At 32.8% G+C, this 25,705-nt stretch overlaps 1 protein-coding gene across 1 annotated transcript in view; it reads right to left on the bottom strand.

Moving 5' to 3' along the window:
• Positions 1 to 25,411, bottom strand: part of LOC127113356 (cytochrome P450 CYP736A12-like) — a gene marked incomplete at its 5' end in the record, with an annotated part of 31,013 nt that extends 5,602 nt beyond the window's left edge. The window contains one exon of the mRNA XM_051046485.1: positions 24,772 to 25,411. Coding sequence (XP_050902442.1) covers positions 24,772 to 25,411 — 640 coding nt within the window. The remainder of the gene's footprint in view (positions 1 to 24,771) is intronic.
• Between the last annotated feature and the right edge of the window lie 294 nt (positions 25,412 to 25,705).

Raw genomic sequence — 25,705 nt, 5'->3', positions numbered from 1 at the left:
TCAACTTGCCAAGGGAATAACTTCCTTAATTTTTATGATTTTGGGGTGATACAAAAGTAATTGGAAAGCTTGAGATGTCTACTTCAAATGTTATGTTGGACAAAACTTCATAATCCTAAAGGAAATACATGTGATAATGCAAAACATTATAGGTCATCTTGGACCTAATTCATTGAATTTGAAAATGTACCCAACTTCAAATGCCCATAACTTTTTCATAGAAAATCCAAATGATACAAACTTTGAGTCTAGATTTACCATCTTGAAAATACATACAACTTTGATGTTGGAGATGTTTTCATTTGAAGCGTGTATCATGTGGAAAGAGGGGTTTAACCAAGCTTACTTTTGGGTTAATTTTTCAAAGTGATTAGAATATGTTTTATACTTGAATTTTCCAAGCCAGTTTTGATCAATTTGCACATGCCAAATGATTTTTTTCCCATCATGACTTTTGTTCCTTATTTCAATAGCTTTCCAACCATTACTCACAATAGTCCTTGGGGTCTACCATTTTTGAGTTTCGAATTTCTTTTCATTTATGTGCATTCTTGATATTTTATGTTGAAACTTGAAATGCAAGTCCTTTCCATCCAATGTACATGACCACATGCCTTCTATGTGAACTCAGCAAGCTCCTTCAGCCATCCATGGGCCTTTCACACGTCCACAAAGGCCCATGCACTCAAATTTTCAAATCCCATGCACATGAGCAAAGTGTGAACTCAAATGCATTCACCTATAAATAAGGGCCTCATGAGCTTCATTTCATAACCTTTTGGAGATCCCATATGCTGCAGAACTGAAACCATAACCCTCACCAAAGGAATCACTCATAATTTTTTAGATTTTCGAGCTTGAAATTCAGCAACATTAGTTGAATTTCAAAGCCAAATTCCTTAGCCTATCATCTCCCCTACATTCAGAGATCAAAGAGGAGCAAGAAGTTTGAAGAATTCGTGACCAGAAGCTCACCAATTTGAAGGTATAAACTCAAACTTTTTGGATCTGAAACTCCTAATTCAATGTAGTTTTCTTGTGTTTTGGTGGTTCTCTGAAGTCCTCATACCTGAGGCAAGCCTTTGGTGCATTCAATTTGCCATTTCATGAACAATCCGTGTGGATACCATGATTTTCTCCTTCATCTTTATCTTAATATAGGAAGATTGAAAGAAATCCAATGGTACAATGATGATCTACATCACAAGAGCTTTATTTCCATGTCCTTGTTTTCCATTTTCGTTGAGGTTTATTTTCCTGCAATTCTAGCCGGAGTTTGTGTGGTTGGCCGGAGAAGACAGTGGTTTCCACCGCCACCGCCATGTGTGATGCTCATGGCCCTTGGATCTCCCTTTTACGATCTAATCTTGATCATCCGTTTTAATTACTTGCTTTAATCCATTGTGTTGCGCGTTTGACTTGAGCCTACCATGCATCATCAGATCCATGTCGTGCAGTGTGCCACGTCAATTAATGAGTTTGGATCCGGTGGCTCAACATTTTTGGTTTTATTTCATTTTCCTTTTATTTTCTTTAATTCATTCCATTTTCAATAATTCATTAAAAATTCATTTGAGGTCAGAAAAATATGAGACCAACTCTAAAAAATTTCTTGGAAAAACTAGTTTCATATTATGATTTTTAATTATTTTTGTGACTTCATTTGATATTTTTAATTATTCCATGTGCTGAGCAAACAAACCGATTAGAGATTTTCTAGGCAGATCTCAATAAACAAACATAGATTTTCCAAGCTACGTTTTAAAAACTAATAGTGATTTTAAGACTGATTAATCTGAAGAACCAAACTCTATTTCTCAAAAGTATCGCACGCTTGAAAGTAATAAACATGGAAGGACACCAGTACATCTTCTTCCTCGTAAGTACTTCTCACTCACAAGTCACTAAAGAAACTTTGGTGAAAAGAAAATGTTAGAAGTAGGGAAATTTAGAACTTTGATGTATAATGAAGAGGAGATGTTCCTCCTTTATATAGGAGAAAAGTTGTATAAAAAAAGGAAAATATCCATATCCTATTAATTAATCAAATCAATTAGGTTATTATCCTAATCGATTAGATACTTCAAATTTTCGATTATTTGAGCCTACTTTGGAAAATTTGAGTAGAGAGTCGCTACCCATCATTAAGACATTTCCATAATCGACTGTGTATTCATTTTTACTTCATCTAATCAATCATCTTTAGGGTCTAATCAATTAGATAGTTCAATTTTTTTTAATGAAGTTGGCAGTTTCTAATTCAATTGGCTAAGGCATAAAAATATTTTTAGGTGTTTTGTTAGTTAAAAGGAGGTTTTCAAAAATATTTTAAGTGTGTGTGTGTGTGTGTGTGTGTGTGTGTGTGTGTGTGAGAGAGAGAGAGAGAGAGAGAGAGAGAGAGAGAGATGCATTAGTATTTTATGAGTTACTCCCACTTTTACAAGATTCTGGTCACTCAGACAGACACGACCATGCGAGCTTTCACACTACCTCTCTTTCACAACTCTGAGGCTTTCAAGTTACTTAATAATTAAGGTAGTACACTAAATAAAGATTGAATAACCAAAAAAACTTTGATTAACTGTTTAATAAAGTGCTTTTATTATTCTCTTATCAATTTAAAATTATTTTTACTAATAAAATAAATAAGCTTTTATTACTTGTCAAGAAAGGGGTGCTAACAAATTGAGCAAGGATACCAAAAAATCAACCAAAGTCCCAAAATATCCAAAAAAAACCTTAAAATGCATTAAATAGTCTATTAAGGTCAGGACCTAATCAATTAGATGACTTCAAATTTCAAATTTCAAATTTTGGTGCACCAAATAATCGATAAGGGTGTGAGCTAATATATTAAAGCCTTGAAAACAAGCACGTCAACTAGTTCCGACGTCCACCTGTATGCATTGATTAACCTAGTCGATTATAACCCCCTTCTATTCGATTAACCAATGAGTATAAATATGTATGTCTTCTCTTCAATTCTTATCTCATTCCACCATCTCCTGTGTGCATTGCCTTAGTGTTGTTAGATTTTTTTTTCCTCTTCGCATCTTCATCATCACCACAATGGCATCCAGAAGAGCTCGCACCACCCAAACATCATCATCCTACCACTTCAAAATATTTTCAACACAAGAACAAGAAACCAACTACAACTAATACTACGCCAATAGAGATATATTTGAATATCTCTACTTTGATAAGAACCTTTTCAAAGAGTGCAACTTTGTTGAAGCCTACACGGTGTCTGATTTTAGGAACTTTGTCTTTGAAGCGCCTCAAGAAAGATTCCCCTTCTTGGTTAATATATTTTACTCTAATATCAAGTACTCAAATCGTTATATCAGCTCTAAAGTGAAGAACCATCACATTCAACTAAGCCTTGAAGAGTTCGCAAAAGTTTTCAACGTTCTTTACAAAAATCAAGTGTATATTGAAACTGAATTAAGTAATAACTTTCGCTTTGATCTTGTTGCTAATTCCTTTTTTGCTGATCAAACCTCCATCATTCTCACTCCCTTCATTGTTGGCTTGATATGCCCGAACATTCGAGTAATTCACTATAAGGTGAATCATATTCTTTTTTTGAATAAAAATCAACTACGGCCATACACACATATATGACATACCTCTGGTTTGGTGTTTGGTAAACAAAGTTGAGAAAAATTGGGCAGATCCAGTGATCTAGCATATGATGGATCGCAGAAAGAAGAATACACTATTACCGAATATCAAACTTATCAAAAAGATCCTAGAGTACTCTGGATATGATTTGGAGGAGGAGGAATCAAAGATCAAACGATCAAAAATAGGAAAAGGTACCTTGAGTCAAATGAGGTTTGCAATTGAAAGCAAGGAAATTCTCTTACTACCTCCAAAGTCACCACCAAGAGCGTGACAACAAGCACAAAATGTTGACCTCCTTCCTTCTTCCTCAAACATACTCAACAAGCTCCTTGAGAATCAATAGGTGATGATAAGGATGCATAGGAGGAAAAATTCAAGGATTTGTCACATCATCGATAAACTTTAAAAATACCATATCATATCTCCAATTATGTCCAATGAGGATGATGAAGAAGCAAATTAGTATTTTTCTTAAGTGTTCTTGCTATGTTGTTTTGACGTTTTTCTCTTTATTCCATCAATTTCCTGTTTTCTTGTACTTTGAATTCCAGCATCTATGAATTAATAAAATAGTTCATTTTTCGTCTGAGTAATATGTTTGACTATGTGATCATTGTGCTTGCATTTTAAAAATTTAGCCTTGCATCTTTACCTGCCTTTTTTATTATGAAAAAGGGGGACAAGTATACTCTCAAGGGGGAGTAGAGTATACTCTCTACTCATGTGACAGGAAGTTTAAGCACTCCAAATTCGATTCACTTATTTTTTTCCCACCTCATTGACAGATGCATTGTCATCATTAAAAAGGGGGATAATATGGAACTATGTGTTTGCAGGTATAATTAGGAAGTGATCAAAGCTCACAAATAAGCAAGATATGCTTAGCCCTGATAATGCCATAGTTTTAATGATGATAACACTTAAATTTGTAACAACTCTTGAAGTGGTTTTGATGACAACAACGCAAGCAATTACTAAAGCTAGTTCAAGCGGTCAAAGATGCACAAAGTTATTCATCAAGCTATTCTTCCAAATTAAGCTAAAGAATTGGAGTTTTTGATCACCGTGATATCCTTACAAATCTCTGATGATGTTAAATGACTTGAAGATATCTCAAGCCTCATTCACAAGAAGATGCAAGAGAAGTTCTTATATGATTTGTATACCCGACAAAAGGACTTGAAGCTTTAGAGTGTGAAAGAGAGAAAGTGTGAAAGCTCTTCTTATTGTGTCTATCTGAGTGATCAGTGTATTGTAAATACAAAAGAGATTTTTTGTAAGTAACATGGCAAAAAAACACACACATTTAAAATTACTTTTAAAGTCTATCTTTTATTCAAATAAAATCACCGAAAATATTTTTGGAGCCTAGCCAAGTGTTTTGGAAACTACTAGATTGATTAAGACAAGTTTTGAACCGTCTAATCAATTAAAAAAAATAACTAATTGATTAGATGAGGATAAATCAAGTTAATAACTAATTATGGAAATGTTTTAATAAATGGTAATGACAATCTATCAAAACCTTTCAATTTGGGCAACAATAATCGATTATTAGAAGTACTTAATTGATTAGTTAATCCATTAGGTCATTTATTTTCCCATGGATTGTTTCCTTAAATCAATCATTTTTGGCATATAAATAAAGGGCATCCCTTTCATTTCAAACCATCCTAAAAAGCATGAATATCACACTTTTCCCCTTTCTTTCAATCTATCTAAATCATTTATTTTCTCTCACATTTTTAGCCAAAATGTTTTGAGAGAACTCTTCAGTTTAGTGAGGAAATTGTTCGTGGTGAAGACTTTATTGTAAATTTACCAAGAGTTATTTTTCCTCTTGAGTAAATTATTCTTTCTTTATGGAAGTAGTTATTTTAGTTTGCAGTTAAGCCAGTGTAAAAGGTCTTTGTTTGGTTGTGAGCTCTTCCATTGAAGAAAATATCTCCTTTTGGTTTCGTGATGAATACCTAAAGAAAAATCTTCATGACAGATGGTTCTTGATCTAAGCTCATTTAAAAGATTATTTGGTTCGCTATTAGCTTGGTATAAAATCTCATTCAATTTCAGAGTTCAACATGTGTAAAAGATAAGTAGGTTCGAGATAAGTCCGATAAAAATATCGGTCTAGTTCTTGGCCAACCCATATAAAACATTGGCTTGATTCAGAGGGTAGAAAATTCAAAACTAAGACTTTGTTTGAGATCAACCTTTGGGAATTATTAATTTGGCTTAAAGACTAACCGCTCGAAGTTGTGTTTAATGTTTTGCATAAAGATAACCCACTTAATTCCTCTATTTGGATTTTGGTTGGAAGTTAGCCTGAAACTTCATTTTCCTTGTATATCGGGGTTCGTGGGCTTAACCTTCTAAAAATTCTCAAACATTATTGGATACTCTCAATATCAATTATTGGAGATAGGGGTGATTCACTTCTTTAAGACTGAACCTCTATAAATTCCTAGTGCTATCTCTCTTCCCTTAACTCTTTTATTTTTCGCTTAACTTTGGTTGCATGTCTTCAAACTCTATTTTAGAAGATAATTTTATTTTAAACTATCATTTTTCAAACCTCCACAATTCAGTCATCCCACTCTTGTGTATGGAGTCACATGTTCATTAAGAACTATTAGTGCTCTCATAACTCCCAAAATAATCTAAAACTAAGAGTCTATAGTTAACAGAGTCATTCCCCCGTTCAGCATTCCTCACGCATTACAAGGTACATTTTAGACTACTATCTAATGTTAGAGGGATCCACCATCCTACGGTTCTCATCTAAATCCCTACTTATCGCCACAAAGGGAAAAAAAGAGAAGAAAAGGTGACAAATGTGTATTTGAAAATGAGGATTAATGGCTTGAGTCTGAGAATATGGGAAAACGAGTATGTCACGCGCTTGAGGAACTATGAGGCCGTTTCACAAAGCTTGAGAAAAAATATACGAGAAAGTTTCAATAGCAGGCATTGAATTCATTTTTATAGGGATTTGAAATATATCCTTAGGGGCAATAAATTACCTCTTACTAGATATCCTAACAATTGAAAAGATCTCAGCGTCCTTAACATGGATAAGGATAAAACAAATTTGTCTTCCCGATGTTTAAATAATCATTGAGTACATTTAATATTGTACATGCACCTCAACTGGCGTTAAGGTTTTTATCTCAAATGAATTTAATGGATTTAGTTCATTGATATTTGGAGGTTGACTCCAGGCCACACTTGAGGGATTCACCTCTAGGTATGCCTAAGGGACTCTTCCCCAAAACACCTGAGGGACTTTCCCCCAAATGCACATCAGAGGCTCATCCAAATAAGAGGTGGTGATTAAACTAAATCACTTTTTCTTTTACAATCCCTCGTACTTGAGGAACCGTGTATTGGTATATTTGCAAAGGGCAATAGGAGACAGTGCAGGGGGTTCCTAAGGACAGACGCACACCTGTTTTATACTGATATTGCTTGTTTCCTAGATTAACCACTCGTCTATGGAAATATGTGAAGTGATGTGTCCTTATACATAATATTATGGTAGAAGAGTCAAAAGGGGAAGTCAGGTTCTCCCGAGAAATAGGGCAAGTAACTACCTACTTCTCACGCTCCCGGAAGGGGGAAGTATAGATATTCCCTTTTGGGTCCTAAAACTCAGTCCCAAGAGACTCCTACAAATATATCAACCAAGAGATTGACAGACACATTATATACTCTCTAAAACACCCTATATAGATCTTCTCACCTTCCCAGCATGAGCTTGCTTTAACATCACAACAACCTTCAAAACCTATGACATCCATTAACCATTAAAGAGTTGTTACTTATTGTACTTTTATCAAGTACGTGTTGCTATACTATTCTGATATGTGTGTAAATCAAGATAACAATGTTCTCTAGAAAATCTTATAAGTTATAAAGGTTGTAAGTTGAACCTGATGTAAACGTTAGGTACGAAAATATTGAGGGTTGTTCATTTGTGAAAATATCTATTGTAATGGATATTTTAAGAAGAAATTCTCAAGGATAAGAGCAGTCCACGTTGTTTTGGATTGAAGTGATATAATTCAGGAGTGTTCCTTCTTTTTCCTTTATCTTTTTTACTTTATTATCTTGTATCTTTTTGGTAGTATTCTCTTCTTTTATCCTTTCTTAAAATCAATTTAAATTTATTTGAGTTTCGAAAAATATTTTTATCATAATTCATTTCCTTCTTATATTTTAAGTCAATTAGGTAACAACTGGCCAAACGTACAAATGTTTTGGTTAGAATACTAAATTACTTCCTCAAAAATCATTGTTAGTTGAATTTTATTTTGTTCTTGATGTTTGATATGCATAGCACATTCCAATGGAGCATACAAGGGATTATTTCCCTAAAGAACATACTCAATAAGCTAAAATTACCAAAGAGAAGTGTGAGTTGATGAGAACCAAAATAGAGGTAATTGATGGAATGTATTTTGGGGGAAATGGTATGAGTTTTCTCATGCCAACAAACTCAAAGTTGGTGACAAGTTAATCTTCAAAGTTGAAGCAAACTTAAAGTTAGCGACAAGTTAATCTTCAATGTCGAAGATCCTCATATTTTTCTACCTTAATGTGAAGTTGATACTGTTATGATTGTAGATATGTCTCTCCTTATATAGAGGTTTGGTAAATAGTTTTCTTGATATTCATAAAAAATCATTTTGGTATTAAGGTTGATCATTCACTTAGAAAATAAGCAACATGTTAATTTTGAATATCAAGATAGAATTCTAAATTTTGTAGATTACAATGATAGAATTAGTATTATATTCTTGTGGGTATCAGATATCTTTATTACAATAGGATATTATTGATTGTATAATGTGGATGTGTGAGTTTTGAAAATATAAAAATGGTTAATGACAAAGTACATGATAGTTTTCAAGACAATCCATACTTTTTATTTGAGTTTTGAAAAGCTGGAATGTTTGGTTTCTCATGAGAGGAGCAGAACTCTTTGATCTCACATTTCGATTATTCAATAGAAAGTTTAACTCTTGCTTTTTTTATATTAGCTATTTGTTGGTCTCTTTGGACGAGTAGGAATATAATTCTTTTTGAGTCTGGTATGCTGAAAATTCAGGATATTGTTGGATCCTCTAATTTTTTTGCTTGGGGGTGGTGGTCGGTTAGGAACCAAGAGCACTCTCACATCGATTGGCATGTATGGCAATCGAACTTGAGCGGTTGTTTGTGATTGCATCCTAATATTTAATCCTATTTGCTTATAAAAAAACATTTTCTCAAATGTCCTCAATAGTTTTGAAAAAGGTTCTCTAGTAAAGGCAACTTTTATAAATATTGTATAAATAGAATCATAAAAATGTTGTCTTAGGTAATAGATAACGCTAGCAGAATACATTTGAAAAGTGTTGCATATTATTTCTCTTTTGTACAATCTTATTCATAATTATGATAACATATTTCAAGTGTTATTAAAGAGAATAAATATTATAATAAGAACTCAAATAATTTTATACACTCAGATGATAGACCATTAATATTTATAAAGATAAATTATATATTAACTTATTTTATATAAACATAAATAATAGACCAACTATACTTAACATACTTCTCAGTAATCAACTTGTTGAATATCTTTAGATTTAGTCATGTTTGACATCAACCATACGATGTGTGTCGTAGAGAGAATAAGCATTATATAACAACGGAAGCTCTAGTAGGATTGGATGAAGGAGATTTGTGTTGAGGAAGAGATCAAGTAATTTGGATTCGAGGAATTCTAGTAGAATGGTTCTATTATTGGAGTTAATGGACTTACTGTAGAAAAGAAGCAAACATAGAGTTTAGGAGCAGTGTAAACCTTACATTACAATCATCGTAATGGAATGAACTTTAGATAAGGAGACTATGGAGTCATAAGGATTTTATTGAGGCTAAGATAGGGGTGTATGGTTGATGATCGTTCACATAAGGAGATTTATAGAGGAGGGAGTGTAGTGGAAAAAGTTAAACCTTGATATTAAGAGAAGTATGTGATAGAGGCATTATGGTCACAAGTGTGTGTAATGCATTCCTTGTCTTGAGATGGATGCGAAGTAATACACACTTTATTGATTAAAGAGTCTTGTGTTTCGAGAAATTGAGTTTATGATAGACAACGAAAGACAAGCCAAGCTTGAGTATGGGGACTAAGTGTAGGATGTGAAATATGTTATGTTGTAAGAGCTTATGGGGAGACAATGAGGATTATCCGTAGCAAGTCATCTAGACAAGTAACCCCAGTATGATGAAGTGTGTAGTAGGTATTGGTTTAGAAGAAAATTCCAGTCATAAGTGTGTGGCAATGTTAAGGTTCATCTTAAGTGCATCTTGTTTGAATTGCAAGAGTAATAATGGCTTATTGGGAGTCCAATTGTTATTTATCTTCTTGAGTAGTGTTTGGTTGGTTGATCACAGAGTATAAACATTCACACATTGTTAGAGCTAAGGGTGTCCTAAATCTCATTGGTGTACCGTTGTGGATGTACAAATTGAGGATGGAGTTACAAGTCACCACAAGTCATATTCATAGTTTTGAAATTGGGATTTTTGAAGGTGTAATGCGTAGTTGGTCATCTGTAGAGATATCATAGAAGTTAGATGTTTGGGGAACCAACTGTCATACCCTAAATTTTACCCTGAGTTTTCACTTGCATCCTTATAGTAAAATTGATCCATTTTTTGTCGTGCATTTCATAAGTTAAAAGCATTTATCAGAGTTTAGATGAAAAGTCATGAATTCTGGCATTTTATCTAATCTTGATGATATTCATTTAGTCATCTGTTGATTGAGAAGTCGAAAGACTTGATTTCTCGATCTCAGTGCATCATTTATTCTATTGCATCTTGTTTCAGAGATTTGGAAGGTGATAATCAAGAGAGTTGTCTTCGTCTGAATATGTATAGGTTTTGTTTGTGCTTGAGAATGAGAAGCAAATGGTCCAAGGGTGATTCAATTACATCTGATTGTCTGTTCGCGGTTATTCAGTCAGCAATTCAACTCATTTATAAGACGTTTGCATTTTATACTTGTCACAACATACATTTTATTTTGCATTGTGCTTGAAATTTCAGCCAGGTTAATTTTTCTGATCTACAGACAGACCGGTCGCACAGTTTCTCAATTGTACATCGAATTAGCAGATGAAAAATTTCAAAATTAAGCTTGCAAACGTTAATTTTATTAATATATGGTTCATGTAATTTAACCTGGTGTGCTCATTTTTATTTTTTGATTACTTTCTCTGTCGCATTTTTATCCGCCTGAGCCTTTTAACCTGTCGATTTTTATTTCAAAATTTGATCAAAGCCTGTATGTTTCCGGGAATTTTATTTCGCATTGATAATTTTGGTGCAGTCAGTTTAATTTTTCAAGCATCTTTTCGCCCGTTTTTTTTTCATTTTTTATGTGATTATTTTCGTTTTTTAACCAAAATAATTGTTGGAATTAAATAGTTTTTTTCATGTTTTTATTTTTATTTTATTTTTGTATTTTCGATTTTTATTTTAATGGCTAACATTTTAATTTTTTTAGTTTATTTTAAAAATTAATAAAAAATAAAATAATATCATGAACCCTCCACTCAAAGTGGGACACGTATCCCCCATTTTACATTGTCCAAGTGCATCCATGTCTCACATTTTACACCACAAAAATATTTCACCACTCTCTCTTTCCACATATACATAAACTCTCTCTTCACTCTGCTACTAGAGATCCATACACCATTTTTCTTCAAAGACCACATACTTCATTCTTCCATTAAACAACATCTTTGTCAAGAAGAATCAATAACTTCATAATTAAACTCGCTTCAACACACCATTAATCTCCTTCACATGTCCACCATAGCCACACACCAACACACTTGAGATTTTGGTTTCATGTTCATGTAATTTATCTCTCTATTTCCAAACTCACATAACCATCATTCACCAACAAACAACCATCTAAGTAATAGCCAAAATCATTTTCCGCCAGATCCAAACGCAATAGTACTACCGGTAACCATATATTTCTCACCAACTCAACTTTACAACCCCTGCTTATTGCATCTTCTCCTCACTATATTTCCATAAAACAAATCAATACCTCATGCACATGAGCTATTCCGCACCAATGCCACCAAATGACACATCCCTCACCACCATGAACTTCCGCATTTCATCCCGTAGCCGCCACGATGTCCGGTAGCTTTTCTTTTTTTCTTTTCTTATTACCATTTGTTTTGCTCGGATTGTTTGTTTTGAATGTGTTTGGTATTTATGATTGTGTTATATTGAATTTTCCTTGTGTTTATAAACATGGGATTTGGATACTGAACATGACTAGAGAGAATGTGTTGCTTTTCTTCTTTTCTTGTTTATGTTTACTGCATAATTAATGTGAGAGAGGAAGGTAATAGTTATTGTATATTATTAATTCTTTTTTATGTTAAAAGAAATACAATATGTCATGATGCTATTGGTAGATTTGTATGGTGGAAAAGTCAGCAAACATTTTCTATTATCCTCATTTTAACGTTCCATGCAATGAGAATATAGTAGAAACAAACACTTGGTTTTATTTAATTTTTATATTCGCTTGCCATGTGTCTTGGAATTATTGGATATGGTTCAAATTTTGAAGAAAAAAAAACTCCATCTTCTGCAAGTGTCTACTGCCCCATGTGCTTGTTCTTTCTATTTACTTTTCTTTTTTTAATTATTATTATTATTATTATTATTATTATTATTATTATTATTATTATTATTATTATTATTATTATTATTATTATCACTAAGTTAGGTTAGTTTATTAGGACATTCGGCCTTAGATTTTTTTAATTACACCCACATGTTCATATTTATACCTCTGTAGTATTTTATTCATCTAGCTATTTTATTAATTTTTATCTTTTAATCTTATTATTTATTCTATTATATTTTTTGATTAAATTATTTAGAGTAATAATTATTTAATTGATTAATTGATTGTCATTTAATTAATTGATGTTGTAGTTAAGTGGATTTTACTTGATCGATTATTTTACTTGATCTCAATGTATGATGTCGGACGGTTAAATAATTCATATATTGTATCCCCATTTGATAAATTGTACCCACATTCCCGTAAATGTGTAATAAATTTACCGATTTCATTTACTTTACCGTGTCTGTTGATTGTTAACAAAAGATTAAAATCAACCATTTCAGAAAAGAGAAAAAAAAATACTTGATCCAACGTCGAGTGCCGTTTCCCTAATCAATCCAAAATACCTAATCATACTTAAACATTGTTTCAAAAAAGGGTGAAAAGGGAGATGATCTCGAGCCTTCAATTCCTCTCCTCAATTACTTGGATACGAGTAGCCTTACTCGGTCATTCAAGCAATTGTCAGCCATTAAAAACCTTTTAACCCCCGCCACATCCAAATTATTTTTCATAAGTCAACTTCTGACACTTGATCCAATGTCAAGTCGTCCCCCTGTTTTTAAAAGCTTTTCACAATAAAAATGGAAGAAACTGATTAAGTTTAGACTTTCTCTGTTTCGAATGTTAGGATACTGCTGTAGAGCTCAATGTTCAAACATTCGTCTTCCATATTAACATACAGTAATTACCAGAATTAGGTCATTTCTCTTATAGAAGAAAAAGATTGATTGGGTATCGACCTTCTCTTTCCCGATTATTTGGACACTGCTGTAGAGCTCTCTGTCTGACTAATCGTCTTCCGTTAATGAACTTTAACCTAATTTTCCACACATTTTCATAATAAACTTTTGGATGAAAAGAGAGTGATTGGGCCTAGGCCTCTTCCTTTTCGGGCATTCGAGTACTGCAGTAGAGCTCCCTACTTGGATGCTTGTCTCCGCTTAAAATCAACTCAAAACTCATCAAACTTGTTTTCTGCCCTTGTGCGACTCCGAAAACATTTTCAGAAAAGAGTATGCAACATCCATTTTGATGCGAAACAAACAAAGACTTCAGCCTCCAAGAGTGAGCAGCAAGTAAAGGTTTAATCGCTCAAATATGATCCAAGCATCGCTCTCTTTAAAAGCAATCCATCCAGTAGTTCTCTTTGGGTAGAACTACGTATGCCTTGAGTTTTTCATAGCACCTTGAGATACGTAGGAGCAGGATTGCGAAATCTTGTCAGGCACATTAATATTAAAAAACCTTAAGTCCTCCCTTTCTTTCTTTCTCTTTTCTCACTCTATAAGTAGAAGTTCGCAAACGATATCACATTAACACTCTAACACGAAACTAACTAAATGGGTCCCATCGAGTACGATGGATGTGAGGGGTGCTAATACCTTCCCCTTGCATAACCGACTCCCGAACCCGATTTGGTTGCGATGACCATTTCTTTTTGTTTTTCATGGGTTTTATCGATATTTTCCCTTTCCCTCTTTGGGAATAAATAAAGTTCGGTGGCGACTCTATTTTGTGTATATTTCGAGCGTTCCTTACGCTTGGGTATTTTTCGCGCCGCGACACCAACCTGGTGAACCATGCTCAGTTTAAGTAAGTCTTGGAAGTACCATTGTTATGACTACGAATAACTATAAGGAACAGAGTTGGAAGAGACTTACCGAGTGGTGATCTTGAGGAGGTTAGTTATGTATTTTACATATGCATTAGTAAGATGTAAATTGGTTAGTCAGAATATGGCATTCGATAATTTCTTGGATTCATGGCTTCAGATGTGGACCCCAGGAGAGTAGTATTTTTGTATACAATGATACTCTACCCTATTGGAAGGATTCATGAGTTATACTTCCGAGGAGGAACAAGAATCAAATATTCCTGAAGTTAACCATGTAACTCACGCTGTATATTAGTAAGAGCTTAAACTATGATTCTTGAAGATAAATCAGGACGTTAAGATGAAGGGTTCTAAATAAGAAGTGAATTGTTATTTCTAAAGGTGTGAAGCGTTGTGTGACTTTGAGACTAGTATGGAGACTCACAGTTGCCTTCTAGATTGCTTAAGGTTTCTTGGAAGTGGTGTCTCGTTGATGACTCGAAGATCCTTGATAGTGTTATTTTGTTATTGGTCGAGATCATGTGTCGACACCAACCTTGAAGGAATTAGAACCCTATAAGAGGATTTGATATGGAGTATAGTAACAAGAATCAGATATTGTCAAACTAATTTGGATTAGTTCATTCAAGCACATGATAAATCTGAATGTCGTACACCTTTATGGTTATAATCACGTGGCTCCTGTAACACCCTTCTAAAATACCCCAAATATTTAATTAAAATAACAATATGTCAATCAGAGTAATATGCAATCAAGGGTGTCACACAGTTACTTCACACCAATCACCAATATAACGGTCATGCTCTTTTATTAATTCAAAACATAAGCATTTGCATAAAACGCAGCGGATAGAAATCTCATCAATCATGTAAAACATGTAACATATTACATGTGAAATTATTCAAAAATTAAAAACATCCCGTCCCGATGTTACATCTATCAGAGCACGACCCACTAAGGAGACTACACTAGACTCCAAGCATTAGCTTCTACTCAACTCATTGCTCGTTACCTGAAAAATAGTTGTAAGGGTGAGTTCCTCAATCGATATAATAAGTATTATAAATTATCATGTCATGTTAAGTAAATAACACATTTCATCACCCAAATCAGATTACACATTCAGCAACGGCAATATCAACTCAATCGTACTCATACCCAATGCCAACACAACCACACGTATAATATTGGAATACATCCATTCATATTATACGCCATACATACATTATGCAATGAGACTCCACACATGCGGTACCGACTATTCTTGAACATATAGTTCAAGCTCACCGATCAAATCCAGATACGGCTACTAAGCTCACTAGTCCCACTCATTTGAGATCTAGTGACTCACTCACTAATTCCTCACCATGGGAATTAGCTACAGCCCCAAAGGCTATGCTATGCACACTAATCACCTAGCATGCAAACATCAACAACGAATCCACAATGATTCACTCACTAATTCCTCACCATGGGAATTAGCTACAACCCCAAGGGCTATGCTATGCACGCTAATCATCTAGCAATGCAACACCAACAACAATCCACAATGGACATATGCTCACACTCTAAGCCATACAACAGTCCATTCACAAATACATGCATAATATATACATTCACAACATTATGCATATCATCGTACATCATCAACACATGTATCAAACACCATATCATGTCAAATAATTAATCACAGTATTAGCACACTCTACTAATACCCTTACTACTCAAAACAACAGGAACTAATCCCTATTACATCATCCGCCAACATATGCCAACCATCAATTAAGTACACAACATTTAAAACACCAATTTTCCACTCTGCAACAATGTTAACCGGTTAACGCCCTGGGTTAACCGGTTAACGCAGCACAAACACGCTTCCTGCCCAAAACTTAACAGTGTTAACCGGTTAACGCCCTGGGTTAACCGGTTAACGCAGACAGAACAGCAATATCTCAGCAATCCCAACAGTGTTAACCGGTTAACACCCTGGGTTAACCGGTTAACGCAGACAAAACAGCAATTTTACACAATACAACACAGTGTTAACCGGTTAACACCCTGGGTTAACCGGTTAACGCAAGACAGAAAGCTGTTCCTGCGCTAACACAAGGCAGAATGCAGAATTCTCCGCATTTTCCGCCGTTGGAGGACTTCCGGACCTCCGATTCCAATTCCGTAACAAGCTATACGTCCAGTAAATTACGACTCACACGACTATCGATTCAATTACAGTTTTTAACACAGTTTATCCAACGTAATTTTCAGCATTCACAATCCCAATTAGGGTCAATTCAACGGTTTATCACTACCCATTACATGCTAATCCATAATACCCATTAAACGACGATAACCCCCCTTACCTGAGTTAATCCGGCAATCTCTAAGCTCCAAGCTCTTCTCTTCTCCAATCTTCTTCCTCTTGCTCTGCCTCTTTGCCCTTTCTCCTCTTTCTCAATCGCTTCTCTGTTTCACGTGAAAACCTTTTCTTTACCAATTGGGCTATTTTTCTTTATTTCACACTTATATATTTTCCAATTTATTTTATTATCCCAATAAAAATAATAATTCAATAATTCCAAAATAATAATAATAATAATAATCCAATTATCTAATTAAATTAATAAATATATTATTAACTTAATTTAAATAATTACCATATTATTATCGGGGTGTTACAGCTCCTGGATGTCTATCTTATGGAGGGTGTTGGTCATATTCTAAACCTTTGTGTGCCAACAAGAAATTTATTCTACTAATGAATGTCAGTGAGGTCTTAGTATTGTTTTGGGTGGTGGGCACTCTAGAGGATATGTGTGATCTTCTATGTAGACTGTTAGCTAACCAGTAGTGCCTAGGAATCCCAGGTGTTTCACTGTTGGAATCAGAGTAGCATAATGAAAGGTGATGGATGAAAGAGCTCAATCATGATGATGGGGATTAGAGAGTTAGTTATTCATAAGAATGGGAGTAAGATAATCTCGTGTTAAGGATGTTATCTTATTGTTGTAGTATGAGAGAAGTGAAACAGTAGGAGTAAAGGCTTGCATCATATAGTATCAAATCAAGTGAAATTGATGAGATTATCGATAGATGGATTCCAAAGTTTGTGGAAATTGTTGAAGGAATAATAAGAGGAAAGTAGTCAATATTGTTTGTGGTCAAGGAATCAATAAGTTTTCTTATGAAAATTTAATGAGTATTGATTATCCAAATCAAGATAAGATGTCATGGGTATGTTTTGTGTGACTCAATACAAAAAGGGTAGTCGTGGTTTTCGGGAGGAAAGTGACCAAATGATTTAGAGCGGTGTATCAGATGAATTAAGCGAGAGTAAGGTTAAACATTAATCCAATATTAGAATAAAAATATGGTTAAGACCATGAAGTATTGAGAGTTCATACAAGAAAGAAGTTTGCCAAGGAAAATAAGTTGGAAGAATGAACATGTCGGAGGTTTGAAATCGAAGAGAAGTCAAGTGTTAGTCTAAGACGTTGATGCAAGAATTGTTTATTAGTTGAGTGGAGGAAATTCGGGGGGAGGGGGGATTTCAATTTAATAGGGGGAGAATGTAATATCTCATATCCCCTTAAATGCTCAATTAGTTGTCAGTTGAGACCAATTGAGTTCCTATGTACTATATCTTTTGTCAGTTGGAACAGTTAGAGCTCCTATGTGCTCTAAATGTTGTCAGTTGGAACCAATAGAGTAACCAGTGAACTCTGAAGAGATTAATTATTAATAAAAGAGACAAAACAATATTAATGAGTACAAGAGAGAGCATTTTGGTAATATTAATAATTGAACAATTAGTACTAGAAGATAAAATATCAATTGAGATATTTTGTATTACTATCTAATATTACAATATATATTAATTATATGTTATATATATTTGTGTGGTATAGAAAGAAAGAAGGAAAATAATAGATAAGAAGAAGTACAAAGAGATAAGAATGAAAGAGAGAGTTATCAGAAAGAGAAAAAAAAAGAGAAAGAAAGGAAGGGAAGAAAGAAAGAGGAAAAGAGAATGGTGGATACCTAAGTGGGTTAAAGGAAGGCCCATACGGCGAAAGATATCCTAAGTGGGTTAGAGGCCCATATGGGTGACGGTCGCTTGAACTGGGGTATTAAGTCTCATAGAGGATCCAATATCCACCATGAAAGTCGAATCATACGAGCATGCATGAACCGAGCCTGACTTAGACGTAAGTCCGTTCGGTGATTGATGTTTCGTGAATCCAAATAGTTATTTGTTGAGTGAATGCACTTAAGTGACATGTTTCCGTACATTGCGATTATCCCTTAGTTACTCAAGTCCTAGTTACAAGGTGCGAGTGATGCACAAGTAACAGAAGGTGAATACTTGAGTTAGAATCGAGTAGAAACCCTGTAGAGCCGAGTGGATCCATAGGATAAGAGAATTCACTGAGATTATTATCTCATCCCATTATTGTTGTTATTTTTCAAGTATTCCTTGCAGGTTGAATTCAAGAGAAGTTGTCTATTGATGTTTCAAGGGATGTAGTTATTCTGATCTTCCGCTGTGGAGTTGTGTATAATGAAGATATTGTACAAAGTTCTTAGATTTTTATTTTTAGGCACTATTGTATAACATGTCACATTGGTGTTTTAAGTTGGACACATGTATATAATGATACCATTAGACACTTATGTTGTATCAGTACCAATTAATAACACTTGTATGATATTATTCTAGATATATATTATATGGGTTGCTACAGTTTCAATTACTAATGACTTTCTAACTTCTTTTTTCAACAAAAAAATTTATTTTAACTTGTTATGAATGATATTAAAAAATATTTATGTGATATTATTGTTGATGTTAGTAAAAATATGAGAATAATTATTTAGAAAATACTATATTTGTTTTTATTATACTCACTATGTTTTTTATTATAAAAATGAACAATCTATAAACTTTATATCCTTATATGTGAAAAATCAAAATATTTGTTGTTTATATTTAGTTTATTTGTTTGACATGATATGGAGAAGGTAGAATAGAAATAATTTAAAGCTATTTTAGAGACATTATATTGAAATGATACATCAAAATTTCCTTTCTTTCATTTTAAGAGTGCACGTTTTTTATTTAATATATTATAATATATATTTTATAAATTGTATGAAAATAATATATATCAAATTTTTCAAGTATTTAACAGGATAATATGTTTTGTATGTTATAATCAAAAAAAGAATTATATTAATTTGTTATTAATGATATTGTAAAAATTTTAGGTGATTTTAGTGATGATAGTAGTTTAAAAACGAGAGTTCTTATTTTTAGCATTATTACCTCTATTTTTTATTGTACTCCTTAGGATCACCGTAAGAAAAAATAGGTAAACTATAAATCAAATTTTACAAACTTTATATCTTATATGTGAAAAAAATCAAAAATATTATTATTAATCTTTAATTTATTTTTCTGATATATGATATGAAAAATATAGAATAGAAATAATCTAAAATTATTTTAGAGAGATAATATTAAATTATTTTCTATAATTTTAATAATTAAAACATAATTGAAAGAAAATAGAATTAATGTTTTATAATAGTTATGAAAATAATGTTGATCAAAATATATAAGAAATTATTAAATGAATATATTTTTTGTATTTCTCAGGATTCGAGCTTGTGACCTTTAACACTATGTGATTTTGTATTTTAAAAAGTGAAAATGGATTTTAGAAGATGTCGCATAGAAATATGAGTGATGCGACACAAATGACGTTGAAATATTTATATTAGAGTGCACATTTCTGATTTAATATATTATAATAGAATGTAATTTATGGCATTATCACATTTGACATCCTTCCCATGAAACTACTACTCATATAAATAGAAATGTCCCTTATAATAGTTTACTAAGCATATTATATCCTAGAATTCTTGTTTTTTTTTTTGCCAAAAAATCTTACCTTTTTCTACTAGTAATTTTCATTCAATAATTGTTTTGACCTAATCCACATGGATATATGGGGTTCCTACTCCACTCTATCCAGGTTAGGTTACAAGTATTTTCTAACTGTGGTATATGATCATAGCATAATTTGTTGGATCTATCTTGTCGTAGCCCGAAAAATGAGAACGACCTCGCGAAGAGCAATCGTACGCTCGCGGGATGGACTTAACAGAGTCGCCATCGATCTTTATTTATTCTCATAGAGAGAAAGGGAAAATATCGAATAAAACCCCTAAAGTAGGACACGGATAAGGTCATCGCAATCAATATCAGGGTTCGGGAGTCGGTTACACATGGGGAAGGTATTAGCACCCCTCATGTCCGTTGTATTCAACGGGAACCATTTGGTTAGTTGTACGTGTTAGTGTTTGTTTATAATTTAGGCTTCTCGAGTTATTAAAAGGGTAAGAAGAGGACAAAAGGTTTATTTTTTATTAGTGGGTCTGACAAGATTTCGCAATCCTACTCCTACGTATCTTAAAAGAGAAGTCAAGACACACGTAGTTCTGGATAAAAAGTTTGTTTGTTGGTCAATTTTAGAGAAATCTATCTTGTATTAATCGACAGAAAACATTGTTTTACCCAAAACAAGTAAGAAGCAGACATTTGCGCCACATTGAATGGATTTACAAATCACATTCATGCCACTTATCTTAACTCAACAGTTGTGGATGAAACATTGTTTTTCATCTACTTAAGACAAAATGTCTTTCGTTTCTGAAAAGGTTTTTGGTTGTGCCGAAAGGCAAAAAAAAGTTTGAATTAGTTTGATGTATTTTTGGCGATGGCGAGAGCTTGGATCCCAGTCTCAAGAGCTCGTGGTATTCACCCCGTTCCATTTCCATCTTTATTAAGAAAGTGTTTTGAATATTTTTATGTATTTTGAAGTTTTATTGGGAAAATGCACTAGATGTTGATCGAGGTTTGTTTATGGTTATGAAAAAAATTGAAGTGGTTTTATGGTTTGAAAAATGATTTGAATGCGGATGGTTGATAAATTGAGATAGTGGAAACGATTTGAAAAGAAAAGTCAAATTGATTGGTTTTGAAATGATTTTGAAAATAACTTGACGTTGGATCAAGCTTTTGACTTGCCTTGCAAAATAGTTTTAAAAATGATTTGGGTAAGTGATTAGAAATTAATTGAAATCGATGGTTAAATATGATGGATACAAATGGTAACGCGAATGGTGCAAATTGGATCGCAAATGGGTGCGAATTCATAGTGGCATGAACTTAAGCACAAGGCGTAAATCAAACGCCACGAGATACGAACGTACATATAAACATTCGACAATGATAAGATTGAAAATATACAAGAGCATACACCATATTTATATCACGCATCCATAACAAATGAATTGAGGAAAAAAAGTGAAAAGAAAAGTGCACAAATTAAAATTATGACGCAAAAACACGAATCAAAGTCGCGTACGCGAAGACGTGGAAGGCTACCAAAAAAAGTTAAATTAAATTAAATATAATTAAATTCGATGTAAACATAAAGATGTTGGATCATTGTTCTTAACATACTTTGAAGAAAGAGAAGAAAAAAAAAGGCAAATTGCTACCGCGTAAGCAGTCATCACAAGTCGAATAAAGAATCAACAATATAATAAAATCAAATTAAAGCACAAGGTTGCAAATGGAAACGCAAATTGGTAAGCGAACAAAAAGCGGATTACCACTATGCTAAACTATCAGATGCATGCACAAAATTGGAACGCAACGAAAAAAACACACATGAACCGATAAAATTAACCAAAAGCTTGCTACGCTAAACGTGATCATCCCAATATGGATCAAAATCGCACGGATCTAAAATTATCAATATAAAATGTGAAGCGAAAATGAAATAAAACATGTTAAAACAAAAAAATCAAACAATATTGCTAACGCAAGAATGCGATCATCGCAATCGGATCGAACTAACACAAATGTCACGCATCGTGCACACAAATATGCATACAACGTATCGACATGATTCAATCCAAACAACATGACCCAAACGTAAATAAAACAACAACAACGCACACCATTTATTTTTTATTATTCACCAGTGTTATAATATTTCCGATCAATGTAATCGAAACAACATAACACACTCTATCCAATAAAATTCGGCATTGTTTCAGAAATAAAACAAAATTGAAAAATTAAAAAAACATTAACAATCTCTCTCTCTCTTTCTCTTTCTCTCTCTCTCTCTCTCTCTCTCTCTCTCTCTCTCTCTCTCTCTCTCTCTCCTCTCTCTCTCTCTCTCTCTCTCTCTCTCTCTCTCTCTCTCTCTCTCTCTCTCTCTCTCTCTCTCTCTCTCTCTCTCTCTCTCTCTCTCTCTCTCTCTCTCTCTCTCTCTCTCTCTCTCTCTCTCTCTCTCTCTCTCTCTCTCTCTCTCTCTCTCTCTCTCTCTCTCTCTCTCTCGTTCTTTTTGGATTGTCCTCTCACTCTCAGTATCACCAATATATATATATATATATATATATATATATATATATATATATATATATATATATATATATATATATATATATATATATATATATATATATATATAAGTCAGATTAGTTTTTTTTAAAATAATTTTGAAAATCCACATATGTCCTTGGTGCTCATTTTAGAAACAAAATTAAATAGTATTAACTAAAACTAAATAAAATTAAATATTAAAAAATAACTAAAATAAAAATATTAAAAAAACACCAATAATTCCATTTAATTTTTCTAAACACTCTCGAAAAAATGAAAAAATAAAAGCCTCTAAATAAAAAAAATCGGGTGCAAAAATGCCCGAAAAAATAAATTGACCGCATCAAAATGATTAGCGTGAAATAAACTTCTTGAAAATATACAACATTTGATTTAATCTTGAAATAATCTTTTATTGGTTAACAGGCTCAGACTGATCAAAATGCGACCAAAACAAGTCAAAAAATAAAACGAGAATGTCAGGTTAAACTACGTGAAATATAGATTAATATAATTGACATTTGTAAGCTCGATTTTGAAATTTTTTGTCCACTGATTTTACGCACAGTTGACATTCAGTTTAACCGATCTGTCTCTAAATCTGAGAAATTATTCTAACTGACAATTTGGACATTATGCATGTTATGATATGCATATGATGTTAATGATTCGATGAATGCATTGATTCAGCAATTGAGGCTCAAAATTGGAGTATCACATATCTTATAAAACTTAAATTTGAAACTGCTACTCTTATTAAAGCCTTCATTGCTCTAGTTCAAACTCAATTTAAACCACTATAAAAACAATAGTTCTAATAATAGCCTGGAATTTTTCTTAAATGTTTTTTTTATGCAACATGGTATCCGTCATCTAGATTAACACTTTTTAAGTGATGTTAGATCTCTTATTTTTCAATCGAATCTACCTAAATTATTTTGGACCCATAGCTTCTCACATGTTGTTTTCTTAACTAATAGGCTGCCTTCCAAATTTTTAAAGCACAACACTCCTTTTTCATAATGTACAACAAACAACCCAATTACACTAATTATAACTTTTCAGATGTTTGATTTATGCTATTAGCTCTAAAAACCTAGAACCTAGAAGTAGAAAATGTATTTTTCTATGACACAAATTGGATGTCAAAAATGGTATATTATTTGGTTTACATAGTAAAATCTTTTCACTTTTAGAGATATTGTGTTTTTTGAGATTGTTTTCCCTTACAATACTAACTATGCTAAACCCAATTACCTCCTCCTCATCTAAATTATCATACTTTCCCAGAAGTTACTTTGTATTACAAAAGGATCTTCATAATTAAATTTTTAGCCAACGAGTTTATTCAACGGTACAAATTTTGTGTAGTAGCTAAAAGATTCAATCAAAGAGAAGATCTTGTTTATCTTAAAATCTTTATTTCTATAGTTAAATGACTAACATTCACCTTATTTTACTTGTGACGTCCTCTTATAACAACGGGCAATTTAAATAAATAGATTTATATGAAATTTTCCCTTGCCCTTAAAGTCACTTATAAAAATATTGTTGGTAAATTGAATATATCCATCTATGCCTTAAAACAAGTTAGCTGACAATAGAACTATAAACTTACCAAAACATAATTTGCCTTAGGGTACAAATAATTTTAGTCTAGTTATTCCTTGTTTATCAAATACAATCAAAACCGTTGTACATTTATATTGTTTTGGGAAGTTTTATTCATAGTATAACATTTTTCAATTTTCAAGTATTGTTAGAGATAATAAATAGTATGATATATTACTCAATAATATTTTAATAAACTCAAACATCAAAAATAGATCAACTATATTTATTATATTGATTAGTCACAAACTTGTTGAATATACATAGATTTATTCGTGTTTGACATCAACCAAACGATAATGCGGTTGCAATTATTATTGTTTATTCTTTTATTTTTTTTTATTGCATGCAAATGTTGGACTCTTGGTGTTGCGAGTCCAAATTTTTCCTCCATGTTCAAGTTGGAAGGGTTAATATTATATGGAAGTTCCCAATTAAAACAATGCACCAATTGAGCAACAACCAACTTAATAGTAATTACGCCCAATTGAGTTCCAGGACAACCCTACGACCAAAACCAAATGGGAGAGATTCAAACTCGTGTCCTTGATAATTCATTTTTTTGTTAATAAATCTCTCTGGATAAAATTCTTCAGCATTTTCGGACCAAATATTAGGATCTCTCCCTATTGTCCATATATTAATCATAACTCGAGTATTTTTCTCTATTAAATAACCATCAATTATGACGCTTTCTCTAGATTCACGAGGAATTAGAAAAGGTGCAGTAGGACGAAGTCTTAAGGTTTCATCAACTACGATATCTAGGTACTTTAACTTTTTCAAATCCTTCTCTTCAACCATTCTCTTATTTCCTACTTCATCTTGTATCTCATTTTGAAGATTTTTCATCACTCTTGGATGCCTTAATAGTTCAGATAAAGTCCACTCAATTGATATAGCAGAGGTATCAGTTGATGCCGCTATCATGTCGAGTAAAATAGCCTTGATGTTTGTTCGATCAATGACATGATTTTGCTCACTATCGTGATCAATGGTTTGGTGGATAATCGAAAGAAGTATGTCTACAAAGTCTTCACGGCGAGTTTTATCTACATTAGTAATTTGTTCATGCTCTGATATTATCATCTCTAGCATCTCATCCAATGTTTTACTGATTTTCTTGAAACCTCGTGTTAATCCCTATAAAGGAGTTAACTAGATATATATAATAACGTTTATAAAATTAATACTTTTAGTAAACATAATAAAACCATAAAACCATATGGAAAATTAAAGATTTGACTTTTAAAATAATGTGGATTTTTCTCATCTCATTATTTACCTTGATCTAATGGTTTTGTTTTTCTTTTTCTTACTTAATTGTAACAAATAAACATGGTCATATAAAAATATATCTAATTTGTGTTTGAGTTGAGATAGAGAAGAAAAATAAAAACAATTCAAAAGTATATGCAATTTTTAGATGAAAGGTAA

The sequence above is a fragment of the Lathyrus oleraceus genome, unplaced genomic scaffold (genome assembly GCF_024323335.1).
Source record: "Lathyrus oleraceus cultivar Zhongwan6 unplaced genomic scaffold, CAAS_Psat_ZW6_1.0 chrUn0276, whole genome shotgun sequence".
NCBI lineage: Eukaryota > Viridiplantae > Streptophyta > Magnoliopsida > Fabales > Fabaceae > Lathyrus > Lathyrus oleraceus.
Note: the sequence above shows the minus strand (reverse complement) of the source record. Positions and strands in the feature narration are given on the sequence as shown.